Here is a 21,556-nt window from a genome sequence, read left to right as displayed (position 1 = left end):
TAAATTTAATAATTACAGCTCCTCCTGCCAATAGTTCTCAAATCAGACTTGTTCAATCCAATACTGAGCTTATTAGGGGACAGCTCTATGTTTAGAATTCTTTGGCCAAAAAAGTACTTGAGGATGATGAAGCATGCCTTAGACAAGGGCACAATGATTAGCCATTTTCTCTACACAAAAAACAGCACGTAGTCACTACAGACCACAGAATCACCTGCTGTTAGCACACAGCTGCTACAAAGAGCTGTTGCATTTATCTGGTTCTTAATACCTTTAAGGAAGCCTAAATGGAACAACTTAATATGGAAGGAGAATAGCACTACACTGAGTTTCTGGTATCAGTATTAATCTCATCTTTTTCAATTTTCTTCCCAGTGCAGCCATTTGATATTTACTAGATACACTGCACAATATATGCTACTCCTCTGTAGCTTAGTTTCTTGATTCTTTATTTTTACTTTTGAGTTCTAAGGAAAACACTAATTCCTATATCTCTTAGGGTTCTAAGCAGATGTGAACATTTCCCTCTCTTTAGATAACTCTGTGGTTTATGAACAGCGCACAAAAATTGTCTACAAATTATGATAGGTTAAAAATATTTACAATTTCAATATTGCAAGTGCAGACAGGAAAAGCATCCAAAATGTTCTTTAGAAAAGGAAGCAAAATTAAGAAAAAGAAATTACTGAAAGCAAAATGAAAAGCAACATTCCTCTGTGTTGCAGTACTTAACGCTTTTTGCTGATACACAGAGCACAGAAGAATCTGTATCAAATTGATCTCCATGTTGTTCAGAAGATATTGATTTCAGTTAATCAAACAGTAACTGCTCGAAATTATGTTAGCTCATTCCATACTAATGGTTATTACCTAGTGTCTAGGTACAATTGAAAACTTATGCTTTAGGGCCAACACTTCAGTACTGGAAACCAAGATAAAATCTTTTTGAGAGAAAATATACTTAGATAATCTGCCGAACCTTCAGTGACTGGCTGAAGTTTAGAAGACCTCTCTGAGTCTGGAGAATGCAGTGGTTCTGGTTCCTTCAAGCTTTCTAAATGCATAAAAGGATCGTAATCCACACATGCCAAATCAGAAAGGCTTAGAGGAAAATATTTAGGGTTGCTAAAACACTGAGACCCATAGACACATCCATGCAGAACCTAGAAAAAATAAGAAGTTCATACCATTAACTACTGAAATTTCTACTTGACATTTTTATAAGAAACAAATTTTGTTTTGTAACATTTTGAAATTTTTTTTGTTAGAACCAGGAAGGCAGGACAAAATGTTGGAAAATTTTAGGTGCTTAATGTTTACAGAAGCAAACACTGCTCTGTAAAGAAAATTGTTAAACCAGCATCTACACTGAGTGGAATTTAACAATAGAGAAACAAGAAACAAAACCTACAACAAATCACTAAGCTACTTTTATTTTTAGATCTCCTATCTTCTTTAATTACATATGCCAGGTCTAAGCTGCTGGAGGTTTTAATCTCCTTCCCTTGGAAAAAAAAAAGGAAAAAAAAAGCGCCTTTCTTTAGGGACACAGAACAAAGACAGTAATTATAAGTTTGTGCTTTTTACCTTGCTTATTGCTAGATAAAACGGCTTCCCATATAAAAGTGACATCCTCCTGCCTTAAATGTATAGCTGGTCTTTTACAACACAAGCATCTGTTATCAGTATGGCATACAAAAAGGACCTTGGTTAAACATTACAAAACGTAAACAAAGTCAACAATTCCAGATATGCTAGAGACCAAGCAGTTACAGGGAAATTCAGAACTAAGACAGCACTCCACATTTCAGCACTAGAATGGAGGTCAGCTTACAGAAAACTTCTGTCTTCGTTTCCATGAAAACTGACACTATCTCCACACCTAGAAATTACCATTCAGCGAGTAAAGAAACACATACCTTATATATACAGTTAAGAACAGATCTCTCAGTCTTATCATTTTCTGCTCCTGTAGCATGAAGAGGTTGCAGCAAAGTCTTTAACGGCAAGGCCATTATCCAATCCAATAAGCACAGAAGTAAAGAAACCACCAACTGGAACAAACACTTTCAATTACAAACCAATTAAACCAGCACCTCCTACTTCACATTTATCACTGTATTCTATTTGTCTGTTTTACTTTCTGGTTTCAGTTCAGCAGAGTCAACCTTCTGCAGTATAGGCAGGTTACACTTGTTTAAAAGCTGCTGTATCTTCAAAACGTACGGCAGCAGGAAAAAGGTTGGCTACTGAGAAATTTAACAAAGACCATCCATAGAGCAGTTTCCCATCACAGTAAATCTGTGAGCAGATACTGTGCTTAGGAGGATACCCATGATTTTGTAGGGTGCTGTTTTAAAAATGATCAATTACACAGGTACAAATTCAGGCTGATGCATCATTCCGCACATAAATCGCACTGTAAAGTTAACCAAGGATTACACAAATCAACTATTTCAGCTGCGTTTAGTGCTTTATAAGTAAGACTATTTCCTTCATGACCTGTCAATAATGCTATGCAGCACCAGGTATCATCTGAAAGAAATCCAAATGCCTTCTGTATTGTAAGCTACTCAGTCAGCGAAAGAACCAACTCCCTCTAGGGGATGTTGTTAAAGACTGTAGAACAGAATTAGATTAAGATACACATACACACCAAATTATTAATAACTTACTGGCCTCAAATAATTATTTTTAATTTTTAAAATTTAGCTGCGGAAGGGGAAACAATTCAGATAAATATCTGCAAGATTCTCTAAAATATTGCCCAGGTTAAATAAAAGTCTTTCAAATAAAATCCACTTAGCTAATTTACTAATAAATGGCATAAAAGCATCAAACTCATTTCATACGTTGTAACTTTGTCTCTCAGATGCACTGTGTAATAAACCTAATGATGAAGGGCTCTGAGTATTTTTATATTAAATCAATTTCTAAGAAAATCATTAGGATTAAGTTTGTTAAACTACGTAAACCAATTTTTTATGTGATATTTGACATAGAATGATCAGCATTAATTCATGGGGAAACTTATTGATCTATGGGAAGCATCTGAAGCAGAAAGGCAAAGAGCTTGGGACATTGCCGTCATCTGCGACGGTCCCCACCTCCCCACAAACCGAGAGGAAAGGCAAAACGGAGCTCTGGGGACCAAAATGAGCAACAGAGGAATGCCAGCTCCCGTAGGAATGGGTGGCCCAGAACAACAGAGGTGCCAGCGACAAACTGCACTGAAGTGCCTGAGTTCAAAGGACCATTGAGCCCCACAGAGCAAAGCCAAATAATTTGGAAGAGACACAGCTTTCAGGACGCAGAAAATCCATCTTAGCTGGGGGACTCACGGCCACTGAAAATACGAAGAGTGCAACTGTTTTGAAGGATGACAACTATCAAATTAATCTGATGATTACAGGCTGTTTTGCTCACGAATGTACTTACAATACAAAGTGCAAAAAATCACAAGCTTATAAATATTTTGAAAGCTATTCTCTTCAAGTTGAGAGAGTATTTTCACTATCAGACAAGTTTGAAAAGTCTACATTTGAGGATAAGGAAAAAAAGACTTTCTAGTTATTGAACACAATCAATCTCAATCAATCGTAAATGCATATTTTCCTACAGAAACTTCAAAAACTCAATGCCATAAAGAATATTGCTGGAATTCTAAGACTATACTGTATTATAATTAAAAACCTAAATCTCTGCTGTAAGGCACATCTTAAACTTTGTAACAATGCTATAATCACACACCTTTGTAATTAAATTGACATGTTGAAAAAAAATGAAAAATGTTTACCCTTTTATCCTGTTCATACGAAGAAGCTTCTGTGCTGGGTAGCAGATGGGTAATAGTTGCTATCAGAATCTGGGGAAAATAGACCATAGTTTCTATAAAAATACTATTTAAATATTTAAAATAAATTTTTAAGCAGGTAAATATGACACAATACTATAATCACAGTTAAACTCTATCAAATTTCTTTTGAAATAAATTACAGTATTCCTTGCCACATTTTTAAAAAAATAAAATCCTTTTAACTGAATTTTGCAGAAGACATTGAAGGAATATGTCCTGTTTGACGAAGGTGCATTAGGGACAATGAAATTACACAGCTACTCCAAATATTCAGGCAGGAAGAGAAACTTGATTCAATACACTTGTAGGGTGCAGGAAGAAGCCTGGTGTGGGATTGTGTAAGGGGTTATTTGAGCTCCATTATTTCTTCGAACTACTAGAATCTGTAAACACCCTGCCACTACTTAATCAATAATATAACTGCAGAGGAGCAAAGAAATACTTGCTATATCTCTTAGAAGCTTCCACCTATTCCCTTTCCAGTTACGTGGGAGATCTGTCTTTTCTCTGTGGTTCGGACTCATAGAGGTCAGGTCTGCTTCCTCATTATTTAAAGTGTATTCAAAGTAATTATTTTTGCTTTATACTGCAAGACTTCAATGCAAAGTGTTTTGTATATGGATATGCAAAATACAACGGGAGATCTGTATTTTAAGTAATCATTCTCTCACTAGACTTAAACAATATTTAAGATACGATTTTTTAAAAAATTGTACTTTATTGATGATATTCTCATATAAATAATGACATAGTTGTATTGGGGGAAACATGAGCATGATATAGCCATCCTACATATTAATATAGGACTCAGAAAGCGTGATGTGAACCCTCACAATTAATGATCAGCAAGACTATATTTCTACTAAGTTAACATTTTCTGAAACACACTTGATATTCTATTATTTATTTCCATGAAATGCATTTTACTATTACATTTCAAAGAATTAAAATTTTCTAATTTTAAAAAATTACTTACTTGAATAATTCTTAAAGGTGAATCAGCTTGATACAATTGAAGTCTATGTACATAGTGTATCAGCATGTTCAGCATGCTGCAGGCAACTTGGGCTACTGTTTTATTTGGAAACTGGAAAAGAGAACACAGTGCAGTACCAATGACTCCATTTCATATAACAATATGTAAGATGGTAAAGCGGTCAGGAATTTCAGTGACAGTTTTATACATGTAGTTCCTTACACACCTATTTATTGGAGGAACAGAACTGATTTTTACAAAATTTAAGAGGGATTATTTTATAGTTATAAGCAAACATTGGTAGCTGACATCAAAGGTTTGGGACGGACGATCAGGAGTTGCATGCAATGAGGGAAAGCGGGGAGGAATCTCCTAACTAATTTCAGACTGATTAGCACAGTATCATGAAGCCAGAAAGAACAAATTCATTTCTTATTACATTCATGTTTATTAACGTTAATGCAACAGCGCAAAACACCAAGGAACTCATTCTGAAATCAGAGGTTTGTGTTGAGAACTAAGGAAGGTGAACAGGGCCGTACCCAAAAATGCCAGACACAGCACTAATACTGAGACTGTTCTGTATTTGCTGTGTACAGCACTTGTCCGGATGAAAATGAATGCATCTCAGCTTCTCCGCTTTATTTCTTTTTTCTCTGTTTTATTTTAAAGGAAGAGAACACTGCTACGCTGGAGTCTGACTTCAACAGTTACTAAAATGTTTAAGTCACGGCGTTGCTCAAGGGACACGTGCATGCACTCGTACAATTAATTCCAGCCTTGGGAGAGGATGCACACGCTGCCCTACGCTCCTAAGTGAGAAAACAAAGAAATGAAGAGAGAGAGGGCTACATTTCCTTAAATTACTGATGCACTGGACATGTACTTAAGGCTTCTTCCTTCTTTGTACGTGCCTTAAAATATTAAGCTGTGCAGTAAGCAACAAGCACAAAGTGAACTTAAGAAGGGAATTTTAGTCATCCAGGACACGAAATTGCTACAAAGCTGAGCTAAAGACAAATCTGACCAAAACAGTTATTAGCACAGCAGAGCTACAGACTTCAGAAGACAGCACAAACCACATAGAAGAAAAAAAATAAGACGCAGCAGCCCCAAGGGAAGGATTTCAAATGCATTCTTATTCAAGAAAACACTCGGCCTTTTCTGAAAACAAGTATTCCAAACCATAATATCAATGGATTTCAAATTACTCAGAAAACAATTAGGTAATTTATGCTTTAAGTGTGAAAAATCGTTATTATATTTCTCCAATGAAGATGAATGACATCAGAATTCCTACATTATTAAAAGAACAAAAACGTAGTTTCAAGTTTTAACCTCACTTAGCAGTGAAGCTGTCACACGTGTGTACTGCAAGGTGGGTAAGTGTCTAGCTCAACCCAGAACAGGGTAATGACGTTGCAAAAAGATTTAATTTCCAGGTTTCTTCAACTGGTTTTTTTTTTAATCAATCCACTTCTATTAACCTTTCAGGGAAGGGTGTATGTCACAAACCTTATTAAAAAAAAAAAGCTTTAAAAAGCCAAAATGCCTGGACAATGAAGCCTGAGCAGAAAATTAAGGATTTCAGAACAAAATTTTTGAAAAGCAAAAATTTTAAAGTGGACAATTCGCTATGAGCTGGCTTCTCATCAAAGCAGAGCCACGATTTTTTACATTTAAGTTCTTGAAAAGTACAAGCATAAGCAAAAGCATGGTGTACGAAGCTTTAAATAACATTTTTTTATTTGTGGTAACTATGAAAGCATAAAGAAAGATTAGGAACGGCTCTCATAAATGAGCCACAGAGGTGAAAACTAGAGAACACAGGGTAGTTACTTCGTGTTGTGACTCTCCCTGTTCCTCAGTGGATGCAGTTTCATGCCCTGTGGGCTTTTAACTAAACCATGACAGGCATCCGCAAGCTCTGCCAGAGCTTAAGGCAAGAACAACGCTACTTATTATCCCTCGTGAGAAAGCCTCTCTCCACACAGTAAAAGTACGCCACAGGAGCACACAGTAGGCAGCGTTCAGATTCTAATGTTCAAGCTTGACAGATAACAAAAAAAATTAAATAAAATTGAAAGCATTACAATTTGATTATAGAACTTGAGATCAAACCTAGATTGATGGAAACATCCTTACAAGTTTGTAGGAAAACCCCAAAGTCACTGTAGAGGTGGCCAAATCAGAGCAGATTAACAAGAAACATCCAGATTACTGAATTTAAGAATATATTATCTGAGAAAAAGGCTTTGAGACGTTTTAGAGTTTTTGAATAGTCAGCTGTTCACTATTTAAAAACAGGAAGTATTTTCTTCTTTTGTTTGTTTTTGGTTTCTGGGGTTTTTTGATTGTTTTATTTTAAAAGAGGATTATGAGGATCTAAAAATGGTTTATGCAAATTATTTAACTTCTACCTGTTCTCTGATAGAAGAGGTTTATTTCTTCTTCTAATTTATGAAAGGGTACAAAAGCCAGCGGGGACATAAATTTAACAGAAACACCGAAGTGTATAAAGTAATGATTACAAATAAAGCTTAAATCTTGTGCACTCAAATTTTCAAGTCTTATTCATAGGAAGAGCACTGGGTAGGAAAGTTTTGATCAAAAGCACAGGGATTGATTGGCACAAACAGATCAAACCCTTCATCTACTTCAGAAATCTGTCCCACTATGGTCAATATACCAAGTTTCAAAGGAATGCACAAACACCTTAAAACAGACAGTTGCAGAGCTGTGTGTCCTGGAAGGACATTTTCCTAACCCCAAGCAGCAACACTGGCTTTATGCTGGAGAGACTAACAATTCACTTCTCCAAGAGCCTTCAGAGATGGTAGCAAGGCCATCGTGGAAGGCTACAAACATTTCACCCACTGCTCTGTATACTCACATATGATTTTATATTTAGTAGTGGAACTGTGGACATATTTTTTTTCAAGTTACTCGATGGAAAAAACCCCTAAAACTCAGATTTCAATAAACTGGCTCTTTGCAGGGTACCTAACTCGCAGGTTTTTTTCTCAGAAGGGTAGCCTTAGCATAGTGTCCACCTTTGCAAGGGTCCATTGCTTTCTAGATGTTACGTGGATGTTACATGAGTAGTTTAACCTTGTCCGTACTTGCAAATAACCCTCATTCAACTAAGCCTGTACAACATTGTTTTGTGATGTATTTGCTGAGTTTTTGAGAGAAGCAGAATATAATCAGGAGATGCAGGGGTCTGGGTGGCTGGTTAGGAACCTCCGTGCTCAGACTTCAGCAGAGGTTCTCACAGGTAGGGCAGTATCGCCACGCTGCTGGGCGCAGTGCTGCCCATATTCAGAGCCAGATGCTGGACGGCAGGTCTGAATATGCTTCTGCATTTCAGAAATAGGCATGTAATTGTCGCTTACATTTCTATTCAGTTTTACTTGCTTGTTCAATTGTACTTATCAGTAAGTTGGACTAGGACTATAGCTCCCCAGCCATTCCTTTCTCCTGAAAATAAGAAAATAATCCATTCTAGGAGTTCAAATCTCCAACTGCTTGGAAGCCAGGAGATTGCTTAGGTAAACAAATTAGAGCTCATTTGTTTCTCCCATGATATATTTATGAACTTTTCATTTCATGATTAAACTCGTTTGTGAATGTATGCCACCACTCAAAATAGGAGAAAAGCCAACATGCTCTGGATGCTTTCACCAACACAAAGCAAAGCAAAGTAGAAATATTATGATCTTTGTCTTCTCATTCAAGTAATTTATGTTTAAAATAAATGAGATACAAATAATTGGTTTAATAAATACATCAAAGAAAAATAAGAGAAAACACAGTGAAAGTCAGGATTAAAAATAGTTCACATTTTGATAAACTGCAGAAGTAAGACAAAAACAACATCATTTGCCTAATATCAAATTTGCACAGGAACTTGATAAAGTGCACTAGTTAAGGGATATTAAAAAGCAAGGGGAAAACTCTGGAAGAGAGGCTTAGTGAAGCTGCAAAGGATGAATGTGATTTTGCAAAACAGGAAATTGCAATTTGGAGTCTAATACTAAAAGCCCTGCAGCTACCCATTTTAGACACAGACTCAAATCCTGCTTCACAGGATGCGATCAGCCGATTTGCTAAGATACTTTTCAGATTCCTGTTGCTGAAAAGAAAGAATAGTTAGTCCTTAACATCTGACGCAAGCCATGTATAACAGGTGCGCACTCCCATTTTTATCAATGTGCATATACAAAAAGACTATTTATTGAACTTAGATGCAAACAAAGAGGAAATATTTACAAAGTTAAAGAGATTGTTCACTAATATGCAAGTTTACAAAATGCTAGAAAATAAGATGTTGTTTATAGTATTCTGATTCTTCCACAAAATAGGAGAAATATTTGCAAAATGTAGGGAAACTAAAACACTCATCAAGGGAAAAAGAGGGCCAAAAAGGTGCACCATTTTAAAGAGATGAAAGCAATATCCTGTTGATAGACTACCACCAATACAAAACATCATGACCAGAGCTGAAAACCAGTGAGCCTAGTTTCAGAAGAGTGAAAACTGTCATTCAGAAAAGGAACAGCAGACAAACGCCAGAAAATCTCTTCTATTCAGAAGCATCTTACGGGCATGGTACCGCAATGAGCTACCTGTATCCGACCAAGCTGCATTTCCAAGTGAGAATCACTGGGCATACTCGCTATGTTTAACAGATTCAATCAAAACAGCAAATACCAAAACCAGTAAATCACCCCAGATTTCAAGAACTTAGTGTGAAGCTGTTTACATAGAATTGCATGGTGACTGCCAGAGACTGTAAAGTTTTATCTTACAAATTAGTTCCAAAACCACTGAATCAGGTGCAGGTGGGAAAGTTTTGGTAGTGGGGGGGCTGCAGGGGTGGCCTGCGTGGGAAAGGGCCAGGGACCCACTGCTGTCCTTCTTGTGTTCTCCCTGCTCCTCCTGGGGTGGGCGAGTGAGCTGGGTGAGAGTTTGGCTGCTAGCTGGAGCCAACCCACCACACCCATGAAAAAAGGAAAAGTTAAATCCTTCTGAAAAAATGTAAAATCAACCAGTGTTGCAGCATGCTTAATAAAACTCAAGAAATATATTTTAATGATAGCCATAAGAACAGGTGCTCTTTACTTCTCACCAAAATTAGAGTTCTCATTACTCCCTTGCAACACACAGTCTTTTCACATAAACTCTGATGTTAACTTGTCTTTGGATTCAGATTTTTTCTAAAAGGTATTGGCCTGAATGACATGTCCTGGAATGAGCACAGAAAAGTCTTTGCCACGGGAAATCAAACATCCTCCAGTGCTTCTGTGTATGCATCATAAATAATCTACCTCTCTCTCTAAATATCTAGCCAGGGCTGAGAAGCATACTGCGAAATGCAGCGGCTCTCAGACTCAGAGGTGAACAGGCACAGAATGCAGTGAAGGTATGGAGATACCGGGATTTGGTTGGTGGGGGCAAGAAGAAGGCAGGCGAGCAAGAAGCATGAGAAGCTTTGGAAGCTTCTGCTTAGCTTTTGCATTTGTCACCTTCCCACTTTCTTCCCTGTCCCTCTCTTACACTAGATGCTCTGCTCAGTTTGGTATCCAAAGAGTACAAGGCAGCAACTTGGCTTAGGACAGATTTTTTCATATGATGGCAGATGGCTCCCAAAACTGGAATCTCCTCCAGTTTCTTCTCTAGCCTGGCCTTTCCCTTTTACAATGTGTCAGGAGAGTGTACTATGGAGGCCTTAAGAGTACTATTAATCAGAGCTGGGGAACCCAGGATGCCAATTAATGAGGAATGTGACTTACCCCAGCATCTATGGCTAGCCTAGGCAGAAGACACAAATGCTGGAGAAGGTAAGACGCTGACACTTTTGTATGCCAGAGTCTGCTGAAACCTGCATTGCAAGGATTATTAATGAAAGGTAGGGTGATGGACAAACTATTATGCTCCAAAGGGTAGAGGTTAGAGTGAAATGCCGAATGATGTATATTAAGACAGGGATCTACTGTCTTATCTCCCAGCACACCATTTCCTCCAAACTTGAAGAAGGGGAAAAATTTCTTTGGACAGAGTTCAGGGATCTACCAATTAAACTGAATGCAGGCTTTTGCAAGGACTGAAAATTAGACTGTGAAGTAAGGACGCTAAAAGGAGATCATGACTTTTAAAAGGCAAAGTATCTTTACACATAAAGGCAATACATTATAAAAGCCTTAGTCTCTCACCTTTAAAGAAACACAAATCACATTCAATGCTTCCTTGATCTGAGGATGATGTGATTCATGAACTAGTTCCTCACAGATCCAAATACCAAGGCTGCAGAGAGCAACACATCTGTAAAACAACATTGGAGAAGTTGCTGAGAAAAATGCTACAATTATTAATAGCACAATTATTATGATTCATGATACGCCTTGCTAAAGCCTAAACAAATATGATTTTAGTGTTTTAAAAGAACTACACAAAAGTCTTTATAATGCTACAACTTGTTTAAAAATGAGCAAGAAATCCCAAGTACCCTGGTGAGAAAAGGACAAAAGAAGCACCCTTCTACACAACTGAAAAATACAAAAGACATCAAGAACTACTGCATCTTTACAGGTTTTTTGGATTAAAAATACTACCTGAAATCAATTTAGGGGAAACTCATAAATATCTTCTTAAGACAAAGTAAAAATTGTGGTGAGAGGTTTTTTCTCCATAACATGAGAATTTGCTCGTGTTTGTTTAGAACTTGTGAGACACAGAGACAAGAGGGGGGAGTATTACTTGTTCACAGATATTCACATTTTTTTAGATTGACAATAAACATAGATTAAAAGAGGAGAGGTAAATAGATGCTAGAGACAGTATACATATAGTGATTAAATACTTCAACTTCTGTTGTTGTTTCTTCATTTAAAACCAACAAAAAGAAAAGTAATGTAAAGGTAAAAGGCATTTAAACAGATGTGTTCAAATCAGTAGAGACAGATGAAATCTGTTCAGAAATGTTAAAGAGCTAGCTTAAGCAATCTCTGAATCATTAGTAATTGTCCTCAAGAACATAGGCTGCAAAAAACTTCAGAATTCAAAATCCTCTGGATAAAACTGGAGAGCAATCCAAAACTGACAGGATGAAAACTGGCCATGGGAACTGCAGTGGATTACATCTAGGAAGGAAAAATCAGAAACAGAAGTGGCTACAAATCCTGAGCTGTAGAAAAAGGATTTTAAGGTTACACAGAATCATGAAACTGCTAACGGGCAGAAAAAAATACATCTTGGAATTAATTCTACAGGATAGTGTAAATAAGATGTCAAACCACCCTGTTTTGCACATTGTCACTGAAATCTCAACTGCAAGACTGCCACCATTACATTTTGCTTTATACAATTTATGGACAAACTTAAGGGAGTCTGGAAAAAAGTGACAAAAATAATAAACAGCTTTGGAAAATACTGCATGTAGAAGAGAAGTTGAAGGTTGTACTGAGTCTAGATGACAATTAAGGAACTAAATGCTAAGAAATCTCACGACATGCAGTAAATCACTGAAGAGTTCAATTTCCAGTAGAAAAGATTTCTCATAAATATTGGTCATAAAACCAACCCGACTCTAAAAATTAGATAAGCACTGGAACAGTCTAAGGTTTTTGTAACTTTCCTCTTTGAAAAAACTTTCAGATTGTTCAGGCAAGCTACTGCCAGGAATGTTTTAAACACACTCCAGCCTCAGAGAAGCAGGAGCAACCTACACGGCTATCTCCACAGCAGGCGTTTCAATCCTTTTTGAACAAAAGAAAATAAGAACAAAGCATGGATTTAAAAATAAATGCACAGTTTGTAAGCCAACTCAGAAAATAAACCATTAATATATAGAAGAGTGGATGGCTCTAGATTTGTGTTACTATCTAAAAGTTTTCTTTGTGCTACCAGGAACCATTCCACATCTGACAACATACTGACATGCAAAATATCCAGGAGGCTATGAGGCTTCTACTAAGAACACCAGTTTCACTATCATTTTTCAGGGTACTCTCTGGAAACCTGTGTAATTATGCAGCTAGAATGTTTTACTAAAGATAACAGCCTTAACAGCACAACCAGAAGAAGAGATGAACACTGAGTTCATCAAACTATCACTTCTTTTTCAGATTGTCAGCAGCAAGAGAAGTATTTGATTAATACAGTTATTAATCTTTACAGATGGAGATCTTAGAGTAGAACATTTCAGATAACTGACTTCCCTGAAGCTCAGCTGGGTCAAGCATGTAATGAAATGCACAACATCGAGCCTCTGTGGAAGAGATAAGGAACAGAGATTTATAGCTTGGGTAACAATAAGAGCACTGAGACTTGCCAGTGATACACAACGCTATGTACCTTAGATCCACGAAATCTACGTTCTCTCCTAGAGAATATAAAAGACAATTAAGCCTCTACTAGGGGCTGAGCTGACGTGGCAAAATTGTAATGCGGATTCAAAATATGACTCCTGATAGTAACCCAGGTGAGCTCTGTACTGCTGTGAATCAGATGCTATCAGAGAAGCTATCACCAAAAAAGACAGTGGATAAACTGCCACTGAGGAGTGAGGCAGCCAAGCTTCAGGAGCTGCGGGAACATCATTATTCCTGACAATGAAGACATACCCTTCGATCTCCCAGAAGGAGGAGGTGGGTACAGGTAACCCAAAGAGACAATGGGAATCTATTGCTTTTTAAACTTCATTTAATTATAATGTTATACACAGTGGTCCAACTTTGCATTCTGGGGGCAGCATAACTTAGCTTTCTGAAAGGCTGGGCATGCACATGTGCCTCTGGCTCCTACCTAAACACCCTCACAGGTGGGATACAGGGGCATGCAGAATGTTCCCTTCTTCCCAGCCAGAACTGAAGATGCCAGTACTGTGTGCTTCAGTGCCACAGGATCAATAAGAATCGTCTGAACCAACTGGATTTAAACCACCTTTTTCAAAGGCAAGATGAAGAGTGTTACGCTTTTTAGAATTCAGTTTTGTAAAAGAACACGAAAAACGAAACGAAAATTGTCTCGGAACATTACTTCCTTCCCCTATGTTAGAAGTGTTACCAACTCAAGTGAATAACAGGTAGGTGGGCTGATGAAAACTGTTCTTGGTTTTCCAACAAAAAATTTTAAGGTTCAATGAGCCGATCTTTCCAGTGACATTTTTCAAACATGTAGTTCTAGTATTCTGCATTTGTTAAGTGACAAGATATTAGTAGAGTATATATAAACACTCTACACAAATATGTAAGGCACACAAGTGTGCTCTTCCTTGGTAGGCATTATGAATTCCTGTTCCAATACCATATGTAGGACTCTAACTGAAAGTCTCTGGGGATGGGTAAGGGGGAACAGAATCCTAAGGAAATTAAGAAACAGAAACCTGGTAAGTATCCTGCCTGAAGTTCCCTATTTGATGACGATGCTTAGGTTTAAGCATCAGAGTAATCATTCCCAGTTTAATGCTTAGCTTAGTATTTTCTGCTTCTTTTCCATATCATAAAGAAGGGCTTATGTACCTGGGATTATTTCTGGCTTTCAAATTAAATCATGTGGTCCAATAAAACTAATCATATCTCTCTTGTAAAAAAATCTTGTCCTTAATCAAAGTAAAAAACGCCTCTCTTCTACAGAGAACACCTGAACTGAACACCAGGGTAAGCAAAGAAAGCGCACAACTTACACTCTTACCAATATTTACATCCTTTCATATCAGCCAGAGAAAGCATACTGGGCTAGAGCAACATTTGGCCTGACAGAGATGTCTGTTCTTTTAACATCTCTACTTAGAAACAATCTCAAATTCACATGGTGGACTATAGATTTGACAGTGGTGAGAAAACCATGAATGAAATACATATAAACATTTGTATTTCATTCATATAAACATTTACTTGAAGCTCTCTAATATATTAATCTCAAAAAATTATAATAAAGAAAAGAATCTATTAACTCAGAAGCTCTTTTTGTATGACCTACCGTGCAGGACCAGATGGCTCCTCTCTTGCTGAACTTAACACAGTTTTAATTATGAGTTCCTAAAACAAAGAGAAAAAATATTAAAATGAAGAGGAAGATATTCCTAGATTTACCAATAACTCCATCACATGAAGCATCAGAAAGTTACAATTGTATTATAGCACACACAGGTATGTTGCTTAGCTGAGTCTCTAAGTTTGTGGTCACACAAAATGTTTGCTTATCACCACTCCAACTTTCTAATATGCTCCATATGCTTATTACTGTAGCCTCCCAAGAATATTCTACAGGTTACTGTCCTAATTTCTGCTGAGTAGTAATTTATCCAATTCTTGCCACTTCCTTAAAATATTAAAGGTAAAATAAACTAAGAGCAAAGGACTCCCTAAAGCTAACTTCTGAGGATAGCACTGAAGGGCAATAACAAAGAGTTTATTACTTTAAGGTTTGAACTAGCATTCTTTCAAAATCATATTGCTTAAATAGTCTCTGGAAGTAGTTGCAGATCAAGATACTACAGTGCCTTAAGAATTATATCAGGAGGAATTTTGACTCAACTGCAGTGAAACATGAGAAACAGAGCTCTGCCCAGTGTCAGTATACTGGCATGCTACCCAATTCAGCGTTATGGCAGAGAGGGTAAGGTCTTCTCCATTAATCTTCACTTTTTGTCTAAAGGAGCATACTGACGTACAGAGGTTTTTTTCTAAAGCCTCTAGGAACACCAGCAGATTTAACTAGTCATGAGTTCTCAATATATTAAACAATATATCTTGAATCTCTCCATCTTTTTGCCTTAGTTGATTAAATCTGCGAGTTAACACATCATTTTCCTTTGTAAACATACATAACCACTTTGTTACTAAGTTAATAGCAATTAAAAAGTATGTTTAGTAGTATAGAGTTTGACAAAATTTTATGGGATCTTGAGTCTTATAATCTATTTGAACTAATTTCTGAAAAATTTTAGAATCTTAAAATTTTAGTTAGTATTTCCTGGAAAAACATCATATTAAACATATTCTTGGTACCTGAATACCTTTCAAATATTCTTGAAATTCTTACCTTAACATCTGTAAACTGAGACACAGCAATGTCAGGAATGTTTGGATGAAGAGCTGGTAGTTCGTGATATAAATTGGGAAAACAAACTAGAGATCCTAAAAGAACTTGTGCTTCAACTCTTGGTGCCTGAAATAAAAAAAGGTGGGGAGAAGTACATATTCTTACTCCAGTCAGGGAGCGGATATTTCTAGCTGCCTTAAAAGAGAACAATGGCTGAAACTCTCCACAGCTATTCCCTTTCTCCTTCTGCAAATTCTGTAAAGCAGAGTAAACCGAGACCACAGCCCCATGGGTTGCTACTCATCAACACCCCATGCTCTCATTTTCAAGGTGGTCAAATGAAGTAAAGGAACTAGGCTCGGGTCTTGGGGTCAGCTAATGGAACAGGTTGTGGAAAACTACTGGACTTGACTTGAGGCACAGCTGGACATGACAGGTAACAGGATTCAGATAGTACCTTGAGGGAGGTTGGATTTCACAGCTGGTTAAAAGGGGAGTGATGTGAGAAACAGTCAAAACTCAGACAGTTGGAAGGCAGTATTGGGGAGGCATGACAGAGTATAGTCATGCAAGGCCAAGGGCACCTAGGTAATCATAACAGTATTACTATATAAGCTGACGTTGCCTGGGTAACAATATTAGAAATACATCCAAATAGTGGAAAAAACCCCCAGATTTGAGTTCTCAAGCCAGATCATCAGAGTTGTTGCATAGCAGAGATATGGAAGAATGAATAGATTTTTAAAATGAAGGTATAGTCAAAATGGACATTTATTTTCAAACATTTTAAAGCACAGATAAATGGCAGTCACAATTCTGAGAACCCGGAATAAAAGAAGATTCTCTGCTTCAACAGTGATTTCTGCACTCTTTACATATTTTCTGGAGAGGAGTTGCATGTGTAGTGTTCTAGAATAAACCACTGACAGTACCTGTATTTATTACCACTGACAGTATCTGTATTTGCTAACCACTACGTTGAATTCTATGATCCAGTTAAGACCTTAGTCAAGTAAAAATGCTGCTTAGTTTTCTCTCAATTCCGTTCCACTCTCATGTGAGAATGAACTGATGTATACTTACATTGAGGAAAGAAGAAGCAGCCACTCTTCCTGCTGCTACAATGAAATCCATAATAAGCATGGTGGCACCAGGCAAACCAAGTGAAAAGAACTGAGGAGAGCAGTGCTTGATGATTGTGTTGACAATATCCTTACAGGAGGAAAAGGTAAAAAAGGAAAAGAGGAGTATCAACAAGCTGAACAACAAATGAAAAAAGGCAGGCATTTACTAAAGGCAGAAAGGGAAAGAAGAGAACAAACTCACTGTGGTAATTAAAACACTCACTACTGAGTGAAGAGTAGCTTAAGATAAATTCCTTAAGTATACTCACATAAGTAAACTGTGGCATATTTTATAGACCAATTTACCCTTGGACACTATTGCATGAGGTTGGTACTAGGTCATATCTTTATTAATTTACATTTAGCTTTAAGAGTTCTATAAATTATTAACCGCTCATTTAAACACAAACAGAAGAGACATAGTGAGGGAGGCAGCTATACATTCTCTCAACAATACACTTAAATCCTCTCCAACAAGTATCACGTGACCGTAACTTTAAAAGAAGGTATTAGCCTCTTATGCATATCCATATAAAAACAAAAGAGAAAGAAAGAATTGTAATTCAGTGTTTTACAACGTTTTTGTTATATAGTTGTTCAACATAGCATACTATATTCTTGTAGACTTAGGCAGTTTTTAGAATTAATGTATATGATGCCATGTTCTCAAACTATCCCAAAATGACAGATATGTCAAAAAATAACTCTTTTTCCTTCTTAGAATAATTCTCCACTAAGAATGACACTCAACTAAATGGCAATACATTGTAGGAAGATTTGCAATCCAGCAAGAAAAGCAGTGTAAACTGGTTATTAGAGGACAACAATTGGAAATCTGTCCTATCCATAGCCATCTGTGGAATAATTTTGGACTAGTTCTATTTTGCTTAGTTAATGAAAACAGGATTGTTTGAAACTTTGATCTCCCTATGCCTCTAACTGCTCCTCAGAAAAGTTCGCAAAAACCAACTCTTTCACATTTCTGATGCAAGCCTTTAAAAAGAACGTTTAAGCCACAGAATATTTCCAGATTTGTTCAGATTAAAACCTACAAAAAAGATCTACTCCTTCTAATTAGAAATACTCTCCATGCCTCAGTTTGATGGTTCCTATACTTGCTGCAGAAATAAACTACTCAAACATAGTGAGCACGATTTACTTTTCCACTACAGCTAAACTGTTGCATCAGGGAGCAAGTAAGAACTGTCGACCTTAGAGAGATCTGCTTCTTTCTCTTTTTTGCATGCCTCAATCTAACATACAATCAGTTAAAAAAAAAAAGGGTACCTTTTCTGCCCTTGTATTTGCTGCAAATAGACTACAAAATCCCCGTTTCTGATTATAGGCAAGAACATGAGGGTGATGTATCAAATTTTCAGAAGAATATCAGTCACATAGCTATTTTCAAAGACAAATTACTCAGCTGAAAATACATTACAGTATTTTCAATAAAACAACTTTAATTATACTATTTATATTAACCTGAATTGCATAATTAAACTTACTTGATCAACATGAAGCAGTCCACAGTGCATTATATTGTAGAAATGAGTTAAAAAATCCCTGTTTGGAGAAACATCTTGTCTTCGCTTCATTGTCTTACAAATGAGTTTATAAGCATGTAGCTTTCCTTGTTTGTATTTATCAGTCAGCATTGTTGCCTACAGTTTTAGAACAACATTTATTAAAAATAAACAAAAAAATTGCATTAAACACGACTCTACAGCTACATGAACTTTTATTTCTGTTTCACTACTCAGTGCTCAAAATTACCTTGAACAGCCATGGTGTCAGAATTCTCAGTGGTGGAATTAAAACTGGTGGAGATGGTGATGTTAAGTTATCTGTTGAAATACCAAGATTGTCTCTTATCTGCAATTATTAAAAAAAAAAAAAACCCAAGAAGATAAATATTCAAGTGAAATATGTAAGGTGCTGGTTTTTTACTTCTGAAAATCCCACACATTCAGGTCAGGCTGGAGAAGAATTTCAGTTCTTTTACCTTGGCCAGATTCTGCCACAGTTCACACAGGTAATCAAAAACCTGGGCATGAATTTCTGGATCCATGATGCTGTTGACATCTCCTAAAATTCCTAGCATCCGCCTCCACATCACAGTAGCAACATCTGCGTGCCATCCTGTAAGTGTTCCCCCAGCCATCACGCTACAACATTCTGAGGGGAATTCACTAGTTTCTGTAACGGAAGAAAAAAATGTATAGTGAGACCTACTTCTCGTGAAAAAGCAAACGTTCTGATATAACTATGACATACACAGTTTTCTTAAAAGGAAAAGGGAAAAAAGATCAGGCTTTCAGAATAAGATATTTCTAACCCACTCAGCCACCTCAATATGTTTACCTATATGTCTATTATCAAACTCTGTAGAGGAAGAATTGTCCTGTTTATGTTCTTTCCAAAAATAACATTTAAGGTCACTACTAGAGCCCTAATAAGGACCTGATGGATCTACTAAGGGCACTCCTATCATAAATGCTGTCTTAGATTCTTTGGAGTCAATTAATCTCCAGAACTCCACCTGCCTGCTTCCACTGAAAATTACATTTTAACTTTACATTTTTCCCAGTAAAACAGAGTAATGATCTTCCTTATAATCTACTAGGAAACTACTTTATTGCAAGTTGAAGAGAAAAGTAAAAGTAAACTTGTTTCTGGCTACCGCTCTTTAAACAGTAAATTTGTATGAGTGGAGAGGCAACATTCAGTAATGTAGCACCACAGTGTGTATGAGTGGAGAGGCAACATTCAGTAATGTGGCACCGCAGTCTCTCACCTAGCTCTCTCTACACATCAGTGTTACAGGAATGAACGTTTCTTTTTAGATGGAAGATGATTAACTAGTTTGTCCATACGAAAAAAACTATTCAGTAATGTGGCACCGCAGTCTCTCACCTAGCTCTCTCTACACATCAGTGTTACAGGAATGAACGTTCCTTTTTAGGTGGAAGATGATTCAACTAGTTTGTCCATACAAAAAAAACTTTGACAGATTATGATAGCTAAAATGTGCTCAGCCTACACCTACTTAGCTAAACAGCCACACCAAACTAGCTAACGAGCCACAGTTTTAAAGCAGAATCTCCTTTCCACCCCTCTCGGACAGATTTTCAAAACACCTCAGCACCAGAACTTGCTGAGATTTTCTGAAAATCTTGCAGGTCCCACAGGCATACAAAATCAAAATTAAATCTGAATTCAGCCTAATCATATAGACTCTTCTTTTGAAGATCTGGACCACTGTGCTAGAGACAGTAATCGTTTCTAGGCTGTAGATTTCAAAGGACAAAGCAAAATCACGGTATTTCTGTCCATCAGTAGGTTACTTAAACTCAAATATACATCAGACACTCTTCTGCTTTCATGAGATCAAACACTGGAGAAATGGGAACTTCAGATTTACAGTGCGAATGTATCCTACAACTCAATAGCTAGAATAGTTGAAGTCATTATAAAATTGTTTAAATACGAAAGGGAAAAGAATCAAACTTCCAAGAAGAAACTGTAACAGTACTTCAAAATCTTGTCTTATTATTGGTATATCTATGCCAAAACAATCCATGGCAGGGCCACATACTAGATTAAGCTTCCATAATTCTAAGCATCAAAAAGAACAATTACAAATGTCTGGACTATTAATCCACTGCTAACAGTTCCAATGAAATGCAAGATAAAGCAAAGAAAAACCTTCTGCATTTTTAAATCACCACAATTCAGTATTTTTAAAAGCATGGAAGAAATAGCCCTGTACAGGATTGTCTACAGCTAATGTGATACTAGCTACTTCACTACATCGCATTGGAAAGAAAGAAAGCACAGGTTCATATTTTCTATTCCAGATATTGCCTAGGTCATCTGGCGTCTGTAAAACAGAGTGGTGGAGCTTCTCATCCAGCTGCAGATCCTTCTGCTCAATATGATCTGCATGAAGAGTGGCAGGAGAGGGTGTCTGTGATCGGGATCCAAGAGCAGATTGGATTGGAGAAGCACTTTCAGAGCCTGCAAATGCAATTTTTAACAGTTACCTTAAAAGCCTTTTCTATTTTGTTGAGCTATTGAAATGTTGTCTAAACATAGCATTAAAAGAAAACTGAACTACTTCCATATATCAAATCTGGGCAAGAAGAGATACAACAACGGTAAGCAGATCTCCCTGTGAATGGTGCTCTGAAAGAAAATTAATTACATGCAGGAAAGCAGAGACATAAACATCAAAATCAGACAGGTAAATGGATTAGCAGAGTTCTATTTCGGTCCAAATAATATTAAATGTGTTTGTTCTGCAGCACTTCCAGTGTTCAGAACCAGCCAAATTTCTCTCCACATTCCCTCACCTAAATTTCATCACAGTGAAGGATGTGAGCAGAAATTTTCCTGGAACAACTACTTTTCCAGGTTTACGGATGAACGCAAGCTAATTTATAAATAACAGCTCAAACCAGTAACTGACAATTTTTGACCTTCATCTGCCAATTGGGCTGAAAAAAATCCATATGGAGGGAAAGTTCTGTAAAGTCAGATGACTTATAATTCCTC

At 37.0% G+C, this 21,556-nt stretch overlaps 1 protein-coding gene across 1 annotated transcript in view; it reads right to left on the bottom strand.

Annotated features, from left to right (window-relative positions):
• The window catches only part of RALGAPA1 (Ral GTPase activating protein, alpha subunit 1 (catalytic)), a gene marked incomplete at its 5' end in the record, with an annotated part of 127,758 nt that overhangs the window by 51,467 nt on the left and 54,735 nt on the right, over positions 1-21,556 (bottom strand). Inside the window, 12 exon segments of the mRNA XM_009869913.1 lie at positions 980-1,163; positions 1,920-2,054; positions 3,797-3,865; positions 4,833-4,943; positions 11,048-11,156; positions 14,814-14,872; positions 15,879-16,004; positions 16,962-17,090; positions 18,508-18,663; positions 18,776-18,874; positions 19,005-19,198; positions 20,867-21,019. Coding sequence (XP_009868215.1) covers positions 980-1,163; positions 1,920-2,054; positions 3,797-3,865; positions 4,833-4,943; positions 11,048-11,156; positions 14,814-14,872; positions 15,879-16,004; positions 16,962-17,090; positions 18,508-18,663; positions 18,776-18,874; positions 19,005-19,198; positions 20,867-21,019 — 1,524 coding nt within the window.

This window comes from Apaloderma vittatum, unplaced genomic scaffold (genome assembly GCF_000703405.1).
Source record: "Apaloderma vittatum isolate BGI_N311 unplaced genomic scaffold, ASM70340v1 scaffold3655, whole genome shotgun sequence".
Taxonomy (NCBI): domain Eukaryota; kingdom Metazoa; phylum Chordata; class Aves; order Trogoniformes; family Trogonidae; genus Apaloderma; species Apaloderma vittatum.
The sequence above is the reverse complement of the archived record's forward strand: the minus strand, read 5'-3'. Positions and strand labels throughout refer to the sequence as shown.